The 20,497-nt window shown below is 41.5% G+C and overlaps 1 protein-coding gene across 1 annotated transcript; it reads right to left on the reverse strand.

Moving 5' to 3' along the window:
* Positions 1–12,729: 12,729 nt before the first annotated feature.
* LOC105057663 (ubiquitin-conjugating enzyme E2 20) lies at positions 12,730–15,131 on the reverse strand. Its single transcript, XM_010940338.4, has 6 exons — positions 14,750–15,131; positions 13,867–13,894; positions 13,485–13,712; positions 13,290–13,353; positions 13,128–13,187; positions 12,730–13,051 (listed from the first exon to the last, which is right to left on the reverse strand). The coding sequence occupies exons 1-6, from the start codon at positions 14,872–14,874 to the stop codon at positions 13,002–13,004; spliced, it is 555 nt and encodes a 184-aa protein (XP_010938640.1). The 5' UTR covers positions 14,875–15,131; the 3' UTR covers positions 12,730–13,001.
* Between the last annotated feature and the right edge of the window lie 5,366 nt (positions 15,132–20,497).

The following is a 20,497-nucleotide window of genomic DNA, read 5'->3' on the forward strand; positions in this document are numbered from 1 at the left end:
GGTTCACGGCTGACCTCCATTACAAGCTGCGGTTCTTCCGTACCTGGACATTTCAGAACTTTGAAGAGGACTTCCTTGGGTAGTTCAGTCGGAGCCAGTGTAGCCAACTTGGAGAGAAGATCGGCCCTGGTATTTTCTGCTCTTGAAATCTGCTTGATGTCAAAGCTGCCAAAGGCAGGAATGATCTCTTTTACCTTTTCGAGATACTTGGCCATACTGTCCTCTCGAGCTTCATAGTTTTTGCTGACTTATCCCACCACCAATTGGGAGTCACTGTAGACTTGGAGCCGATCTACTTCTAATTCTTTGACGATCTTCAGTCCTGCAATCAGAGCTTCATATTCTGCTTCGTTATTTGTTGCAGAGAATTCAAAGCACAGTGCGTATTCCACGATAATTCCTTCCGGATTGACCAAGATCAAGTCCGCGCCTGCGCTTGACAAGTTGGAGGAACCATCCACATAGAGGGCCCAAAAACCATCAGGGAGATCTGTTCTTTCCTCAGGGAAGTTCGCCTGGAGCCCTGGGTTGTCAGCTTCACCTCGTTCAAGTTCGGCTTCTTTCGGGATAGTGCATTCCATTATGAAGTCTGCTAATATCTGAGCTTTTATCGTTGGTCGAGGTCGATAGTTGATGTCGAATTTTATGAGCTCGACCACCCATTTCGCTATCCTTCCGGAAGCATCCGCTCGATGCAGAACTGCCTTAATCGGCTGGTTGGTGAGTAGTGTTATGATGTGCCCTTGAAAGTAAGGTCGGAGCCATCGGACTGCAATCAATAGAGCATAAGTTAGTTTCTCTAACTTAGTGTACCTGATTTCGGCGTCTCTCAATACTCGACTTATGTAGTAGATCGGCCGTTGAATTTTTTCTTCTTCCTTAAGCAGAACTGCTGCGAGAGCCACAGGGGAGACCGCCAGGTACATGAATAATTCTTCTCTAGGTTTGGGCTTTGCCAATAGCGGAGGTGAGCTAAGGTAGTTCTTCAATTCTTTGAATGCTCGCTGACACTCAGTGGTCCAACAGAAGTTCTTCGACTGCTTGAGAGTCTGAAAGAAAGGTAGGCACCATTCGGCCGACCTCGAGACGAAGCGATTCAGGGCTGCTACTCTCCCAGTAAGGCGCTGAACTTCCTTTATTGACTTCGGGGTGATCATTTTCTGGATGGCACGAATCTTTTTCAGATTTGCTTCGATCCTGCGCTCTGATACCATAAAGCCCAAGAATTTTTTTGAAGTTACTCCAAAAGCGCACTTGGTTTGGTTCAACTTCATCTTGTATCTTCAGAGGACACTAAAGGTCTCCTCAAAGTCGGCGATGTGGTTCATTGAGGATTTACTTTTTACAAGCATGTCATCCACGTAGACCTTCATGTTGCAGTCAATCTGCTCTTTGAAGATCTTGTTCACCAGCCGTTGATAGGTCGCCCCTGCATTTTTGAGGCCAAAAGGCATGACCCTACAACAGTAAAGACCACGGACAGTAATAAAAGCAGTCTTTTCTTCATCCTCTGGTACCATCCTGATTTGATTGTAGCCAGAGAATGCATCCATGAAAGTGAAAAGCTCGTGGCCCGAGGTTGCATCCACTAATTGATCAATTCTGGGCAGAGGATAACTGTCCTTCGGGTAGGCTTTGTTCAGCTTTTTGAAGTCTATACACATCCTCCACTTGCCATTCGCCTTCTTGACGAGAACCACATTAGAGACCCAGTTCGGATAGTTGATTTTTCTGATAAACCCGACTTTCAGGAGTTTATTAACTTCCTCAGCTATTGCCTTCTGCCTTTCCGGTGCATGACCTCAGATTTTTTCCTTCATCGGTCGATGTTTGGGATCAACAGCTAGACGGTGTTCCATGACTTCCGCATCAATCTCTGACATATCCGTCGGAACCCAAGCGAAAATATCCGCATTCTTTTATAGAAAATTGATGAGCTGTATCCGTACCTCTTCTCCCAGGTTGGAGCCGATCTTCACCACGTGCTCTTCATTCCCATCGTTCAAAGAAATTGAGATAAGATCTTCAATTGGCTCACCCCATTCTTCAGCAAGATCGTCGCGGGTGTCTAATCCATCAACCAGACAGGGGTCAGACTGACCATTTCTTTGTAAAGCTATGTTATAGTAGTGTCTTGCCAGAGCTTGATCTCCTCTGACCTCTCCGACCCCTTGGCTCGTAGGAAATTTCAATTTCAAATGGTATATCGATACCACAGCTCGAAGGGCGTTGAAGCCAGGTCGGCCGAGTATTGCGTTGTAGGCAGACGGCGCCCTTACTATCAGAAAATCCACTTGCGTTCTAGATTGTTTTGGGTACCGACCTGCAATTACGGTCAAAGTTATTACTCTTTCCACTGGCACAGCATCGCCATTGAACCCTACCAATGGAGAGCTTATCGACCCTAATCGATCATCCAAAATGGATATTTTTGAGAATTTATCGTAAAATAAAATATCAGTCGAGCTTCATTATCAACAAGAATGCGACATACATCATAGTCAGCAATATTTAAAGAAACTACGACCGCATCATTATGAAAAAATTGAATCTCCTGGGCATCTTCTTCAGTAAAGATTATAGATTCTTCAGTCCTCTGCCGCTTGGGCGGTCCGACCGATCCACTGGCTGCTCCCCGTCGGGGTCCTCTAGAGATGGTGTTGATGATCCCGATTGGAGGCCAATCTTCGGGCTGTTCTTTCCTCCTTGGCGGCTCTGGTTGTGGTAGAGCCCTCGATCGATCTTTCCTACCTTCAGGCCGACGTCGGAATCTGTTGAGCTGACCTCATCTAATGAGCTCCTCGATCTCATCTCGGAGCTGAATACACTCCTCCGTATCATGGCCGTGGTCACGATGATAGAGGCAGAACTTGTTAGGGTTGCACTTCCCGAGGTGTGTGCGCATCCTTTCCGGCCTTGGCAGCTGCTCCCTGATCTCCATCAGCACTTGAGTTTTTGAAGCATTGAGAGGGGCGTAGCTGTGGAATCTTCTTGAGGGAGAGCTCTGTCGAACTCTGCGGTCCGAGCTCCTCTGCCTATGAGCTCGGGGGGGAGTTCAGACACGCTTGTGTCCGGAGGGAGTTCAAGAACGTGGCCGAGCTTCACTCGACCCTTTTTCAGCTGCGGGCTTGCTGGAGTCGCCCGCCTGTCGCTCCTTCGCGGTCTCCTCGTCCTTCAACTTGAAGGCTTCCTCTGCTCGGACATATCCTTCGATCCGAGCTAGCAAATCAGTGAAGTCCCTGGGATACTTCTTTTATAGGAAAAATAGAAGGTCATTCTTTTGAAGACTGCTCTTCAGGGTGGCCATTGCAACTGATTGGTCTAAGTTCCGAACCTCCAATACGGCGGCGTTAAAATGGCTGACATAAATTCGGATGGATTCTCTCTCCTTTTGCTTGATGTTGATGAGGGACTCCGAACCTCTCCGGGGATGTCGGCTACTGACGAAATGAGCCGCAAACTGGTGGCTCATTTGATCAAAGAAAAAGATAGTACCCGACTTCAATGCCAAGTATCAATTTCTTACTGCTCCCTTCAAGGTAGATGGGAAAGCTCGACACAGGATGGCGTCTAGCGCACCATGGAGCAGCATCATTGTCCGGAAGGCCTCCAGGTGGTCAACCGAATCCGAGGTCCCATCATAGCTCTCAAATTGGGAGAGCTTGAAGTTCGTCGGGATTGGTTCTTGCATAATCTTTTGAGAAAAAAGGGGATCAATACAGATATCCTCACTGTAAGCAGGGGGAGCATGGCGGAGCTTTTCGATTTGTCGGTTCATCTCTTGGAACCTTTGATCCAGGAGATCCTCTCGATCACAAATCTCGAGGGTCATCTGATAGAACAGAGGTAGGGACCCTCAGGGGGTGGAATCATGATCAGATAGAGGGCTCTCCACCCTCTGCTTTCCCTTTCCGGAGGATACAGGGCGACTGGCCCAAGTGGGCCGTCCGATCGTCGGATTCTGAAACTCCAACGATGCTCTTTCCAGCCGTACAGATGCCCGCGGCGCTGCTGCTGTTGCTGCATGGTCTGCACCGCTTCGGTGAGGCCCCTGACCTGCTGAACTAGCAGGTCGAACTGCTCCATACCGATGCCGTTGACGGAGGAGGAGGAGCCTGAAAAACTGGAGACGAGACCGGAGCAGGCGGATCTTGCTGAGATCTGGCCATGGAGGTCGTAGATCGCCTCATGGATGCCTTTCAGGGAGGCATCAGGTTGGGATCTAGCCAGAGAAGAAGAAGAAGATGTCGAAGAAGATGATCGGAGACAGTCTCTTTGAGTACTCCTTTAAGAACAACGGTCCTGTGAAGACACAGCTCCTTCTTCTAGCATCAATTCTGTTGGTGCAGAATTCCATCGATGCCGAAAAAATTGGAGTCGAGGGGATCACGGCCGCCGTCGGGAGTCCGTCGATGCTGGAGAAGCTGGAGTCGAGGGGATCACGACTGCCGTCGAGACCTGCAAGAAAAGTCTAAATCGGAGTTGAGGGTGCTCCGGCAAGACCCTCCAACGCTCAAGTCAGTATTCTGCTTCAACAGAAATGAAGCACTCGAATGAAATTTTAGCAGAGTTTAGAGATAGTGCTTAGAGGAGAACGTATCTGGGGGGTCTCTTTTATAGACGGAAGAGCATAACTGATTGACAGCGACGTCCGTAACTACCTGGTAGTGGGCCATTCGGGGCCACGGGGAGTTTGTTACGGAGAGTAGTGGTGTCCGTTGTCGCGACTTGCCAGAGAGTGGTGGGGCCACGTGGAGTTTGTTACAGAGAGTGGAGTGGTGTCCGTTGTCACGACTTGTCAGAGAGTGGTGGGGCCACATGGAGTTTGTTACAGAGAGTGAAGTGGTGTCCGTTGTCGCGACTTGTCAGAGAGTTCGGACCGGACGGCTGAAGCTCGGTTGGGACATCTGGAGGAGTAGAATAGCTCTCTGTCTCAGCAATCTAAGAGAAGCTCGGATGTTTTCGAAGTTGCTGACGGGTTAACTGTTGTTGGGTACCTTAGGCATTGATGCTGCAGACGGAAGTCATCTACTGTAGAAGCCCGGACGAAAATTTTTTGTTGAAGAAATCCAGCTGGAGTCCAATTGCTAGAGAAGTCCGTTTGAAATTTGTTTGATGTAGAAGCTCGTCTGAAGACTGTCTGCTGGAGAGGTTCGATTGCTTGAGGAATCTTACAAAAGGTCGATTGATAGCAGAATTCGAAAGGCGCTATAGAAGGTTGACCAATAGAAGAGTCCGGAAGGCATTGTGGAAGTTCGTCCGCTGTCTCAACAATCTAAGAGAAGCTCGGATGTTTTCGAGGTTGCTGATGGGTTAACTATTGTTGGGTGCCTTAGGCGTTGATGCTACAGACGAAAGTCATCTGCTATAGAAGTCCGGACGAAAACTTTCTGTTGAAGGAATCCGGTTGGAGTCCGATTGCTAGAGAAGTCCGTCTGAAATTTGTTTGATGTAGAAGCTCATCTGAAGACTGTCCACTGGAGAGGTCAGTTGCATGAGGAATCTGACAGAAGGTCGACCGATAGCGAAATTCGAAAGGCGCTATAGAAGGTTGACCAATAGAAGAGTCCAGAAGGTATTGTGGAAGTTCGTCCGCTGGAGGAGTCTGGAGGACACTGTGGAAGGTCGACCACTGGAGGGGTCCGGAGAAAATTTGTCCGTTGGAGGGGTCTGGTTGGCACTGTTGAAGTCCGGTTGGCACTGTTGAAGGTTGATGTCGGGAGAGGTACAGAAGACACCGGAGACAGTCGGTCATTATAGAAATCCGACTGCTGGAGCCCGTCCGTTGTAGAAGTTCGGACGGAGTCTGGTTCTTGCAGAAGTCCGGAAGGAGGTCGCTTACTGTAGAAGCTCGGATGGAGATCGGTTGCTGTAGAAGTCCGGATGGAGACCGCTTATTGTAGAAGCTCAGCTGAAGTCCGCTTGCAATAGAAGTTCGGATGGAATTCATTTACTGTAGAAGCTCGGACGGAGTCTGGTTACTGTAGAAGTCCTGCTGCTGGAGAAGCCCGGACATTGACGAAGTCCGAAAGAAGCTCGGAGTAAAGTCGATCGTGACAGTAGGAAGTCTGGAAGCGATTCGGAGAATAGTCGATCACTGTAGAAAATCGGCTGATAGTGAAGCCCAGAGAGCATTTGGAGCAGTCCGATAGATGACTGAAGGAGCTCATTATTGGAGAAGTCTAGAGGGTACGGTAGGAGTTCGTCCGTTGGAGAAATCTGGAGGACACTGTGGAAGGTCGACTGCTGGAGGAGTCCGGATGGTACTGCGAAAGCTCGGACGGCCGGGGGAGTTCAGAAAGACGCCGCATAAGGTCAGAAGCTGGAAGAGTCCTGGGAGGGTTGGCCTCTTACGAACTTCGGCTGGGGTTATTTTACACCCAACACTAGTCTCCCTACTTTCGAGTTCGGATTTCGAATGAAAAAAGTACAGAAAAATTTTCACAATCAAAGTTGCCCCCCTTGATTTACGTACTCGATTGTTTCCGGATATTTTAGCGTTTGGCGCACCGGTGTTGGAGTCTTTTCAAATCGAGGCGATCCAAAAAGATTTTTTTGAAATTTTTGCTGGAGCATTGCCCTAGGTACGGCATAATAATGATTCTATCAGTCATCAGCCGTCTGTCACGACGAGTGGGACACGCGACGGTTGTAGGTCGGTCAAAGGAGATCTGCAATCGTTATTGCGTCGGACCTTGAGGTCTATTTAAACCCGTCCCCCTCTTTCAGGGGTTTCACCTTGCTTAAGATTTTTCTTCAATCCCCTCTTTTTCTTCGAGAGCTTTGTCCTCCTCCAGCGTCTCTCTCGATCTTAGGCACCCTTTAGGTCGATCTCCATCGCCTTTGCTGCCCTCCTGCACCTCTCGGACCAGCCTAGGTTAGTTCCGGAATCTTTTTTTTTCTTGTTGTTCTTCCATTTTTCCTCCTCTGCATTTCGCCCATTCGGTTTCTCCGCGATCGCCTTGTTTCCTATTTTTTTAATTTTTTCAAGATTTTTTGAGGTTTTCATTTGATTCAAAATGTCCTCCAACACTTTCTCCTCTAGCAGTTCTAGAAGTTCGTCAGCTCCAGCCCCCCAAAATCTTAGTTCTGTAGATGAACCCGTACTTAGGATCGAACCTCATCTGGTCTTTGTACCAGATACCATTTCCAGCTCTTTGACCTTGGATGAACTCTCGTTGATTATGATTTAGTACGGGGTTCCTCCGGAGTATGAGCTTGAGCTTCCCGGGCCAACTGATCGGGCTAGCGCCCCTCCCCCTGGCCGCTTTTGTTTATACCAGGAAGCCTTCCGCGCCGGGCTTCGACTTTCACTCCCACCTTTTGTTGTTGTTATTTTTTGCTTTTTAAACATTTCTCTAGTTTCTGTAGCACCGAACTCTTTTAGATTTTTGATAGGATTTCTTTCCCTCTGTCGTTTAGCTGAAGTCCGACCAACTTTTCTCTTGTTTAGAAACTTTTATACCTTTAAGAGTCACCCTTCGGCAAAGGACTGGTGGTACTTCTCCCCTCAGTTCGGTAAAAAGGGGTTGCTGAAAGGTGCCCCCTCTTCTATCCACAACTGGAAGGAGAGGTACTTCTACATTCGATGCCCGACCCTGATGCTGGGGTTGCCCCCCTGGGGCTCCCTGAGGGACTCCGTCCGTTGGACTTCTAGCCTGAAAAAGGACGACCTTGAGGCCTCCAATAAACTTAAGACTTATCCAGCTCCTCTCCTCCCCGACCTTCTGAAGGAGCAACTTTTATTCAATATCGGCCTGAGCCCTTTCAACCCTACCAGTATTTTTTCTTTCTCAAGTCATTCGCTGCTTCCTCTTTCTCTTATTCTATTTCTAAGCTGTGCTGATCTTTTTCATTGCAAATATGGATGCAGACGCAGCTCAGATATTAGCCAAGGATCTCAAGGCCCATAAGAGGAATGGCGCCGCAACTTCTGGTGTTGGGTGTAAAATAATCCTAGCCGAAGTTCGTAAGAGGCCAACCCTCCCAGGACTTTTCCGGCTTTCGACCTTATGCATCGTCTTTCTGAACTCCCCCAGTCGTCCGAGCTTCCGCAGTACCATCCAGACTCCTCCAGCAGTCGACCTTCCACAGTGTCCTCCAGATTCTTCTAACGGACAAACTCCTACCGTACCCTCCGAACTTCTCCAATAATGAGCTCCTTCAATCGTCCATCGGACTGCTCCAAATGCTCTCTGAGCTTTATTATCAGCCGATTTTCTACAGTGATCGACTATTCTCCGAATCTCTTTCAGACTTCCTACTGTCACGATCGACTTTACTCCGAGCTTCTTCCGGACTTCGTCAATGTCCGGACTTCTCCAGCAGCAGGACTTCTATAGTAACCAGACTCCGTCCGAGCTTCTACAGTAAGTTAATTTCGTCCGAACTTCTATTGCAAGTGGACTTCAGCTGAGCTTCTACAATAAGTGATCTCCATTCGAGCTTCCACGGCAACCGGTCTCCATCCGAGCTTCTACAGTAAGCGGCCTCCTTCCGGACTTCTGTAAGAATCGGACTCCATCCGAACTTCTACAACGGACGGGCTCCAGCAGCCGGATTTCTACAATGACCGACTGTCTCCGGTGTCTTCCGTATCTCTCCCGGCATCAACCTTCAACAACGCCAACCAGACTTCAACAGTGCCAACCAGACCCCTCCAACAGACAAATTCCCTCCGGACCCCTCCAGTGGTCGACCTTCCACAATGTCCTCCAGACTTCTCCAGCGGACGAACTTCCACAATGCCTTCCAGACTCTTCTATTGGTCAACCTTCTATAGCGCCTTCTAAATTTCGCTATCGATCGATCTTCTGTCGGATTCCTCGTGCAACCGGATCTCTCCAGCGGACAATCTTCAGATGAGCTTCTACATCAAACAAATTTCAGACGGACTTCTCTAGTAATCGGACTCCAGCCAGATTCCTCCAACAGAAAGTTTCCGTCCGGATTTCTACAGCAGATGACTCCCGTCTGCAGCATCAACGTCTAAGGCACCCAACAACAGTTAACCCATCAGCAACCTCGAAAATATCTGAGCTTCTTTTAGATTGCTGAGACAGAGAGCTATTCCGCTCCCCCAGACGTCCCAATCGAGCTTCAGCCGTTCGATCCGAACTCTCTGACAAGTCGCGACAACGGACACCACTCCACTCTCTGTAACAAACTCCACGTGGCTCCACCACTCTCTGGCAAGTAGCGACAATGGACACCACTCCACTTTCTGTAACAAACTCCACGTGGCCCCACCACTCTCTAGCAAGTCACGACAACGGACACCACTACTCTCCGTAACAAACTCTTCATGGCCTCGAACGGCCCACTTCCAGACAGTTACGGACGTCGCTGTCAATCGGTTACGCTCTCCCGTTTATAAAAGAGACCTCCCAGATACATTCTCTTCTAAGCTCTAAGCACTATCTCTAAACTCTGCTAAAATCTCATTCGAGTGCTCTATTTCTGTTGAAGTAGAATACTGACTTGAGCATTGGAGGATCTTACCGGAACACCCCCAACTCCGGTTTAGACTTTTCTTGCATGTCCCGACAGCGGCCGTGATCCCCTCGACTCCAGCTTCTCCAACATCGGTGGACTCCCGACGGTGGCCGTGATCCTCTCGACTCCAGTTTCCCTGGCATCGACGAAATTCTACACCAACATAGGTGGTGCTTGGTCTGGAATCGAAATGGTTGTATGCTCCAATGTATTTGGCTTCTGACCGTAGTCATGAAATTTGAATATTGGGAGAGAGCAGTAATTGGATTTGGAAGGATTAGAATATTTTTATTTATTTTTAATTAAAATAAAAATAATTTTTTTTTTTAACAAATGGTTAGGATAGAAATTACTTATTCTATTTTCATTTCAAAATTCAATTTCTTTCAATCAAACATCTCTTATATTCATAAGGATTTCTGGGAGAAATGTGCGTCATCCTAGGAGAAATGTGCCGTTTGTCATCCTAAAAAGTGCTTGTGATAGATTTTTAAATATAATAATCAATTATGATTTTTTTTTTTTGGCAATTTGGATTGCTATGGTAGTTGTTCTCAAATCCACGTAGCCTCAAAATCTTGCCACTTCTTTCGTAGATTCAGATAGAAGTCTTTTCTGTTCATTTCTTCCCCGTTTATTCCTCAGTTTATTATTAAAATGAACTCCTCCACATATAATAGAATTTATGAATGCCTTCTAAGCCACCTCCTACTGCTCATCATCTCATTAATTTGGTCCCAAAATTCATAAGGCAATTCAGCATAGGCGAGGGAGAAAACCAAGACAATGCCTAAAATACTTTATAGGTCTTGGTTTAAGCTTAAGCAAGCCAGTAGCAAAGCACTACTATAATATATATGTTTGAGATGTAAAAGCAAGATCTCTCGTGTTAATGGCTCCAATAAGCACTTGGCTAAGGGGCCTCATCCGGCTTGTCCTCCTAAAACTACTAAAGTGGTTCTTTCTCATGGAAAAGATGCAACTTGTGCCCCATGGTCCCAAGAGGTTCAGATGTCTCTTCTCCATTGCATTCCACCTACCAGTACTGATGTTGGTTTTCTTAGCATTGCTGAAACTTGCATTCTCAGGTCAGCTGCCACAAATTCTCCAGGAAATAATCCCCATTGCGTCCATAGATTTTATCAGAATCTTAAGCAAACAACAACCTTCTTCACAAACTGTGGATCATCCTACTCTGTGGATCATCCTACTTTAGGTATGGGACAGCAACCGACAGCCTTCGACAGAGTACATCTAACTTAAGATACCCAGCTAAATATGAAAATGATGTGATGCACTTCAAAAAGAGACATCCAATGGTGTATGAACCCACATCTACTTTACCTCCAAAAGGAACATGCTAAGAGCTTTTTACCATATGTTTTGTGACATGTAAAAAGAGAGAGATGCACAGCTACAAGCAAATGAAAAAGGGTAACCATAATGTATGCCTCAAAAGAACAAGCGTATCTGCTGCCATCTGTTCACAAGGCTTTGGACAATATGTCTATCAGGCATTCCATTGGCAAGAGTATTGCCGAAGAAGGGAGTATCATTTAACTTGCCATGAACTTGGGTCGCTAGGTTGCCACCCCTCTTTATCATTCAACTCCAGTGCTGGGTAGCTTTTTGGCAAACCCATCTTTGATATCTGGTGATGCTGATCAATCCTCCAACAAAAAAGGATGATCGATCTCCAACTTTAATTTAGCACAACTAAATTCCCCAAATAAAACGATCACTGAACTTGTTGTGGACTATTGTGGTTACCATGGATATGCTTGAATACGGTTTGGAAGCAAGATTTGCCATATTATGTTCTCAATCACGATCGAGAAATTCAAAAAGTCATAAGTTCTAATCCAAGGTGAATTTAGCTACATGATAAAAACAGAGTTGATGTAAAAGACTAGATCTAGCTTTTCTCTAAACTTAAAAAATTTATAATATTTCTTATTTTAAAAAGATTTGATTTCAACTAGGGGAATAATCTGATTGATAATCTAAAAGGCAGACCTCTCTGGTATGATTTTACATAATATATGCTTTGCATCATACTTCTATAAATATTAATTGGAAGAAGCAAAAGAGATTCTATCTAGATTTCTATCTAATTTCTCTTTCAAGTAAAAAAGAAATTCGACTTGAATTCGAGGACCCGAACCTCACTAGTATAAATAAAAAACTTGTATATTCTTCTTTAATGAAAGTAAAGATCTCAGAGTATTACTTTAGCAACTTAATATTCTCCATTATTTTATTTTTATTTTTGAGTTTAGCTAGTTGAGAAATCCTTTCTCTTCTCTCTAATCAAATCATTTTCTTCATCTCCACTATGACATTTTTATTCTTGTGCCCTTCTTATTTGTTCGTTGGAGTCATTGAAACATTTTGACTGTCAAAAACAAAATGCTATGTACATATGTGTCGAGTAAGTTTTGAGGCTAGTCATCATTTATTCTTATAAACTCATGGTCATATTTGATATAGAATTATGTTTCTGACAATCATCATTTAAGATGGTCAAATAATCAGAGGCAGAAGTTGGGCGAGTCAATCCAAACCTAGCTTGAACTTGGATCGGGATTTAGTTTGGGTTTGGGCTGAGATATGGGGCAACCAGGTCCAACTTGAACGGAAACCAATATAAATATAAATATATATAATATACATATATATTAGGTGCATCTCTAATTTCCAAAATCTTACTAGTATTTATTTAACTATCTGAAAGTGTTGCCATCTCTAGTTCACTTTATTCTGTTTTTAACTATTTTTCATATGCCATGACTTGGTTACACCGATCCACCCAAGCCAGTCCAACTTGACCTAACCTACACTAACTCGAACCAACTCAATTTTGAACCTGAGCTCAAAAAATTAGGGCTGATCGGGTTTGGATTAAAGAGCTTGGGTTTGGATCAGATCTGGTTTGGTGCCGGCCAAGGGTCTCAGGATCTCTAGTTGGGTTCAGGTTGACCTCAAACCTAACCCAAGCTGACCCAACCTAACCGATTTCCACCTTATTAGTTTGAGTCGAGTCAGACCCATGACACACCTCCATGTCAGATGGAATTCATGCCATTTCATTTCAACAAAATCCAACCCCACAGAGCTCTCGCAGGACCAACATATATCCCAAATCAAAATATGGTCATTTCATAAGGTTAATTAACCAAGGGAAACCACCCATAATTTCTCTAGTTTGGAAAGGAAAAAACTGAAGGCAGCATATGGGGAGACAAGGGATTGCATTAAATTATGAAGGACAAATTATGGCCAACAAGCCAATCCTCAATTTATAACAATAAAAATTTTTAAAAATCAACAATGGTGATCCAGCTATAGATTTTAATATGAAGTTTACTAGTTTGAGGTAGACAAAAGCTCCACAGGAAAATGGGAAAAAAAGAAAGAAAGAATTACAACAGAATATTGAAGAACAACAATGAATCTCTCCTTCCTTTAGGTGCATGATGTCTATGATCCAATTCAGGGTCACAGAACTATTCAAGCTTGGCAGGCTTGTAAGTCTTCTCCACAATTTTCCTGAACTCTACATGAAACAAATGGGAAAGCATTAGAAACTTGGTTTTGAGACCTATTGCTTTCTAAGATCATATCATACACACCCTCTTGATTGCTCCAAAGTGCTGCAGCTTGGGTGTTGAGAGGAGAATCATTGTTTGGTTCTGAAATCATTGTCACCACATAAGTATTATAAAACTACATAGCTTTTAAGCCTGTTAATAGATGATTGAAGAGTAATTAATGAATTAAGAAATCAATATTACCTCCCAAAAGACTCTGAATTGAGAGCAGTATGGTTCTCACATCATATGCAGATGACCATTTATCCTGAAAGGCCCATGAACATCAGAGCTCAAGTTAATAATTTCTTGGCAGACATAAAAAATGATAAGATCAAGTTCTAAGTAAAGAGACATTGAAGATAAAATTGATGAAACACAAGAAGATTCTATCTATACCTGAAGAATATCCAAACAGATGCCTCCATTGAGATCGACATTCGGGTGGAAGCAGACATTCTCAAACTTCACCTTTGGAGGCTTGAAAGGATAATCATTAGAGAAGGAGAGGGAGAGCTTGTAGACCATTCCCTGATAGACAGTGTCTTTGCTCCCAGCGATGGTTCCTTTCCAGCAGAAGATGTTGTCTCCCTCTGGAAATGCTGATATGCCAGGATCTCCACACATCTGAAGACCAAGAAGGCAATGGGATCATTGTTAATTAAGACATCAAAGATACCAGGTTGCAGAGATTGACAAGTAACACTAGGAAAATTCTGAACAGAGCACTAACTACACTATAATTTGAGGGGCGTGGGGGGATAAGTGATCTTCTTCTTACCATTAAAGCCATCAGTTCTGACTGCAGCCTGTTTGCACATATTACACAGCAGAAAAAAAAAAAAGAGTGTAAAATAGATAGAAGATAACAGAACAGAAAGGAGTAGATGACATATAAAAACTTATTTTCTCTCCAGAAAGATACATGGCAAAAACTTATTTAAGCGAAGTGAAAAAATAACACATAACCATCTCAATTTAAACAGAGGAAACAAATGTACCGAGAGAGAGAGGGTGGGGGAGAGGGCGGTCTGACAAAATTTTTAATAAACCCAAGACTATAGTGTTTCAGAAAAATTAAATAGAGCTATTAACTATTGTAAACAGGATTAGATTAGTTGTGATGAAAACTATACAAGATCTATGCAAGAAGAACCATATCAGATTTCGAGCAAGAATTAGTCTAGAAACCCTTCTATCCACAGCCCCAAGCCTAAGGAGGGGTTTAGGATAAATTCTTCAGGAACCATAAACAACAAAGAATTGCTGATGGATCTAATAAATTCTTCTTCAGTGAAGCAGTTCAGGAAATTTTGTAAAAAATACATATATAAAACCAGATATCCGTGCAAGATTAACCAAAGAAAAAAGGAAAAAAAAAATACTGAAAGCACCTGTAAAAATTCAGCAACCTTCCAAAATCATAAATATAAAAAAGAATACTTCATTCTTTTTTGAAAAAAGTTGTGGAGGAAATCAATCTTCAAATGGATTAAGGGAATAAAAAGCCCATACACCCATTAAAACAAAAGAAAACCTCTTCATCAAGAGTTCTTGACAGAAAAGAAATAGATTATAAAGAGGAAACAAGAAGAAAAGCCCAATAATTCGGTGGAAAAAAGATCAAAAACGTTTTAGACAGGACAAGAAGAAGAGATGAAGACCTCTTCAAGACAGACTGGCCATCAGGGCCCTTTGCAACGGGCACGGGCTGTTTGGCAGCGGCAGGAGCCATCACAGCAGGAGTATTGTGGATGTTATCTTGGACATCTTGGTTCTCCCTCGGCATCTTTGCTCGCTTCCACCTGTTTCAGAGCTGAGATAGTTCTGATCCACAAGATGAAGAACTACCGCAAGAGAGAGAGGTGCTGGATTTTGGTTGGCTTAAGGAAGAAGAAGAAGAGACTAATGGGGGCTCAATCTCTTCTTCTTCTTTCTCCAAAGGACCAGAGAAGAGAGATAGAAGAGAAGAAACAAGTAAAGAAGGTGGCTCCTCTGGGAGGCTTCTTAAACGCGTCTCACCTGTAGGACGCAATGAACCTTACGGCGTTTTTCAGAAGCTTTTTGAAATTTTTCGACCGTTGGAGGGAGGCACGCTACGTCTCCTTGTATCTTTTGAACTACTCGCCCCTAACGGCTAGTTTATGAATTACGAGCCCGGGTTGTCCAAATAGGAGGTTTCGACTGTTCACTGAACCACGGTCTCACACTAACTTTTTTTTTTTTTTTTTTTTAACAGACAGGTATCAAGCATGAGCAGATCCGAAAAGACAAAAAAAAAAAAAAATCTACAAAGCTCGTAGGCAAATCTAATCCGATGTACTCAACCACGTAGGAGATGACTCAACCAATGGTACTATTTATCTTCTGAAAAACGTGCTGAACAGAGACCGTAGTGAAGTCACGAAGATAGGTTCGAATGTCTTAGAGAAGCAGATGGGTCTTTGCCTGTATTGTCTCGCTTCAAATACAGCCTATCACGAATAGCAAAGTTATCCTCAATAATAATCCTTTTAGTTTGCAGCTCCTATCGAGCACAGACAATGCAACACTTAGGATGAAAGGCTCAAAGAGAACGGATTCCTCCGAAGCCAACAATTAAGCATCAAGTCTTCGAATAACAAAACCAGCACCTCCTCTGCGATCTCTCACACTACCGTCGAAATTTATCTGGACACAACTCGATGGAGGGGATCCCCAAGAAATAAAAATAACCCTTCAGATCGCTACAGAAGCAACATCGGGACCTCAAGAATCGGAAACATCAAGACTGATCTTGACAGTATTGAAGCGGCTATACTCTGCGGCCAAAAAATAGACCCTCTCTAACACACTGTGGGCAAGAGTCACCTCAGCTTCAAAGACTAAGCTCTTTCTGAAGAGTCAGATCTGATAGACGACATACACCATCCTACCCTCCGAGACACAGGTAGATATCTCAACAGTGCTCTGTCGGATCGCATCCAAAAAAAGATTCAGCCAATGGCCATTGCTTGCCTCCCATGACTAACCACCCATCCTCTTTCATATCATCCTCGCTCTCAGGCATCGTAGGAGGGCATACTTCATCGACTCATCCTCCAACCGTAGACTGGGCAAGACATTGCAAGCTTCATTCCCCTGTCTCTGAGTAAGGTGCACGTTGGAAGTCGGTCCCAAGCAATTTTTTAAAAAAAGAGCCTCACCTTGGGATAAGCAGCCATTCTCCAAATTCAGGTTGCATCAATCCTAGTACTCGCCATTGGCATATATAGCTCGGACAGATCTTTCATGGGGGCTCTTGGGTAGTAAAACAGCCCTACACTCTCATATTATGACTACGATGGATAGGAATTTGGATGGTAAGGATCCGATCCACGAGTGGACTATCAAACAGATGGTTAATGTCCTGAGCTCTTTAACTCCTACTATCGACGGTGATTAGATCACAAACACGAAACTGGTCATCCATTTCTGTGGTGACGAAGGTCGAGGGTAACCATTTTCAAAAAATAAAAATTATATTTCAGTAACCGGAAAATGCAGTACTTTGTTTGGTGGGACATATTGATTGGCATTACATATGTAAGTGATAATTAGCGATATTTGAAAAATTAATCTTTATGATTTTATAAAAAAGATTAATGTGCAAAATTTTTCTATTTCAACTCAATGCCACCTATGTATGCTACTGGAACAGGGCATTTGGGCTTCCTTTTGCTACCTTGAAGGCGGCTATTTATCTATTAATCTCATCTCAGCAATATGCACTCTGACTTCTCAGTGATCTCAACGGAATAACATTGTAACACAAATTTGGACAGCTATATAGTATACAAATCAAACGGTAGAAAAAAGTTATATGAAAAATTCAGTGAGGATGCCGAGACCCACCCCCCCTCCCCAACCTTTTTTTTCTCGGAATATGGTGTCCAGATATCTGTTTCTGATACAGGTTTCCTTTGGATATGATATCAATTATGCCTTATGAAATGAAAAAAAAAAAAGAAAAGAAAATTATGCAGGGTTTATTGATCTGAGAATACATACTAGCGAAATTCTTTGTGCACCATGAGCAGTATAGAAAATTCGACGTGGAGCACACTATCTTATCCGATTGATCCATATAGTCATCATTTTTTAACACACATTTAATGCCCACAGGTCGGTTTTTTTGTTTAAAAATTTTGTATGACGAAAATATCCCTATTCTTTAAAAAAATTATGATATTTTATGTCCATATTATGACATTCTGTATCCAAAAAATCATAATTTTTATCTACAAGATGTCATAACATAACATAGGATATCATAATATGTACGGGATGTCATAATTTTTTTCTAAAAAATAAGAGCATTTCATCATTCAAAATTTTCAAATAAAAATATCAATCTGTAGGCATTAAATACGCATTATAAAATAGTTGGATAAAAATATTCTTTTCATATTATGATATCTTAGGCCATATTATAACATTCTGGACCATATTATGCCACAGGATGTCATAATTTTTTTCAAAAAGCAAGAGTATTTTCATCGTATAAAATTTTTAAAAGAAAAAATCGACCAACAGATATTAAATGCGCATTGAAAAATAGTGACTACATAAATCAATCAGACAAAATGATATGCTTCATGTCGGATTTTTTATATCGCCAATGGTGCATAAAAAATTTCTCATATATACTAAAACTTAATGCAACCCATATCAACGTATGGTCGTTCACTATGTACCAATTCTTTCCATCTCCACCACAAAACCTGCTGCTTTCTGGAAGGAGAGGTGGTTGAAGGCAGCATAGAAAGCAACTGAGGCAGAGCAAGTATGGATGGAAGCACGCCTCCAATCCATCCAAAAACCTAGCAGAAACATCGATTGACGAGTTATTTTTATGGATCCTTTAATTCAAATTAAATAATTTTATGTTACGCTTCAGATCCGAGATCGCAAATCGAAGATCATGGCAACTACCGTATATCTATAAAAAACTCTCCCCATAAATATGCAAGGTATTTCAAAATAGATATCATAAAGCAACAGTGAAAGAAAATTTAAATAATTAATGTTCTATTTTATTTCAAATAACTAAATCAAATGTCTTACAAAATAAAATTTCATGATCTTGAATTAAATTTCAATAAATTCTAATCTAAAATAAAATATCAAATTCTGCTTCTAGTTCGCTCTCCCATATCAAATTTCAGAATCAAAACTAAATCTCTGAATCTGTACAAATAATAAAATATAAAGTAATGAGTTAGACAGTCCAGTAAGTAATGTATACTTTAGCTAGATAAATTAAGTAATAATAATATTATGAAAATAAGCATATAAGATGCATCAATTTAAAATACGCAATTCTAATCAAATAAGATCCATACAAATTCAGTCTTTTCAAAATTTATTTTCAAATTCATAAATTGGTTCTTTTCAAAATATCCTATTCACCTCGACAACCATGAACTAATCACAGTACCAACGCATAACCTACATTGATAGGGTATCGATATACTAACACATAACCTCCACTGGTAGATTGTCAATATACTAATGTATAACCTCCATTGATAGGATGTCAATATATTAACGCATAACTCTACTGGCAGGATATCAATATGCCAACATATAACCTCCATTGGCAGGATTTTGATATACAGCTAAGCTGCGAGTCAAAATCCATTTTGAGATTCAACTCTTTCTTTTTGATAAATTTAATTTTATATTTTAATCGAACTAACATACAAAATCATCCGAAATCAAAATCAATCAATCACAATCAATGCTTTCGATAATGCATCCATAGTATCTATAATAGATTTAATCAATAAGTATCATATTTCATATTCACACATCACAAATAGTAGGATTCAAAATTTTATTTTCAAAATAATTATAAAATATCTCAAGAAGACAGTTCGTTACTTACTGGACTATTAAGCTCATTACATCTCTCTTTTATTTTTTAGATTTAGATTCTAAATTATAAATATATGTACTGTTTTGGGAGTGAGATAGAAGCAAGAGACAACAAAATAGATTTATTGTTATATCTTTATCGGATTATTATTTGAGATGTAACTGATGTAAGATCTTTAAATATTGTTAAAATTTATGAGAGATTAAAGTTGAATTTAGTTGGTTAAATTTTAGACTTAATTTATTATGAATTCCGCTGTGATGCATTGATATTATTTTTGGAATACCTTGTATGCTTGTGGAGAGAGTTCTTTATAAATATGCGGCGGTTGGCATGATCCTTAGACTTGCGATCTCGAGTCAAGGATGTGACATTTCAAAAGCAATGCAACTACAAATTTTGTCAAATCTAATATTATTCCCTACTTTCAAACAATGCTTGGATTTCTCTATAAGCCTATCTCTTTCTTTCGTGCGCTTTGTCTCTCTCTACTCATGCTTGAGTTCAAATCTAATATATATGTATAAGCAGAAATTAAAAAAAGATGGATTAGCCATTTAGGATGTCCACATAAGCAGCACATTAGCACATTATCACCAATGCATGTCATTTCGATCAAAATCAACCTGTATTATGCTATGTGTTTGACTCTCCTATCTAATAATTTTTAATTTTTAAAATATTGAATTAAAGTATGATGTTATTAAAGATTTACATGATATTCTTAAAGCATGATATTATTATCCTCTTGCAATTAAAGCCCACTCATATATGTAGTTGAGAATATGAATGAACATCAGAAATTTGGATGGATATTATTTTATTATTTATATAATTTTTTTTAAAAAATATTTTATTATTTGATCTAGAATCCGTACGCAATGTGTAGACTCAAAACTGATTATTATAATTTATTATGTTTTACAGTTTATATGAACTAACTAAATGCAAAGCCAAGATTACATGCCATATGAGGTGAAAAAGAACAAACCGACCATTAAACAAATGTCTCCATATATTTATAACAATTATGTTTTAAAACCACAATAAATCAGTATGTTCATAATAAAATTGGATAAATTAATATTGTGTTTATGATAATGAAATAATACTTTCATGGCTAATGCTTGAATTGATGCCATTGTCAAATATAACTATGATAGTTGATGGTACAATATCCATCACAATGCGTTTTTGCATGCACAGCAATGGTTCTTGGTTGTTGTATACATAAAAAAAGGATCTGGAATTGTTGTACTAGTTTTTCTTTTTTGAGCTACTAAACATAACAAAATTATACCCAATTAAGGATATTTGAAACCTTTTCATAGTCAAATGAACAAAGCAATTTACAGAGTTGTGCCTAACATCTAAAATATATTAACATAAAATGTTTCATTCAAATCATATAAATTGTGATTGATCTGTCTTACAATTCAAAGCATTCAGTAATCTGAAAAAATTGCTCAATACTCCCATTTGCTAATCTCCTTGAACAAAAATAAGTATATCT

Source organism: Elaeis guineensis, chromosome 14 (genome assembly GCF_000442705.2).
Source record: "Elaeis guineensis isolate ETL-2024a chromosome 14, EG11, whole genome shotgun sequence".
Taxonomy (NCBI): domain Eukaryota; kingdom Viridiplantae; phylum Streptophyta; class Magnoliopsida; order Arecales; family Arecaceae; genus Elaeis; species Elaeis guineensis.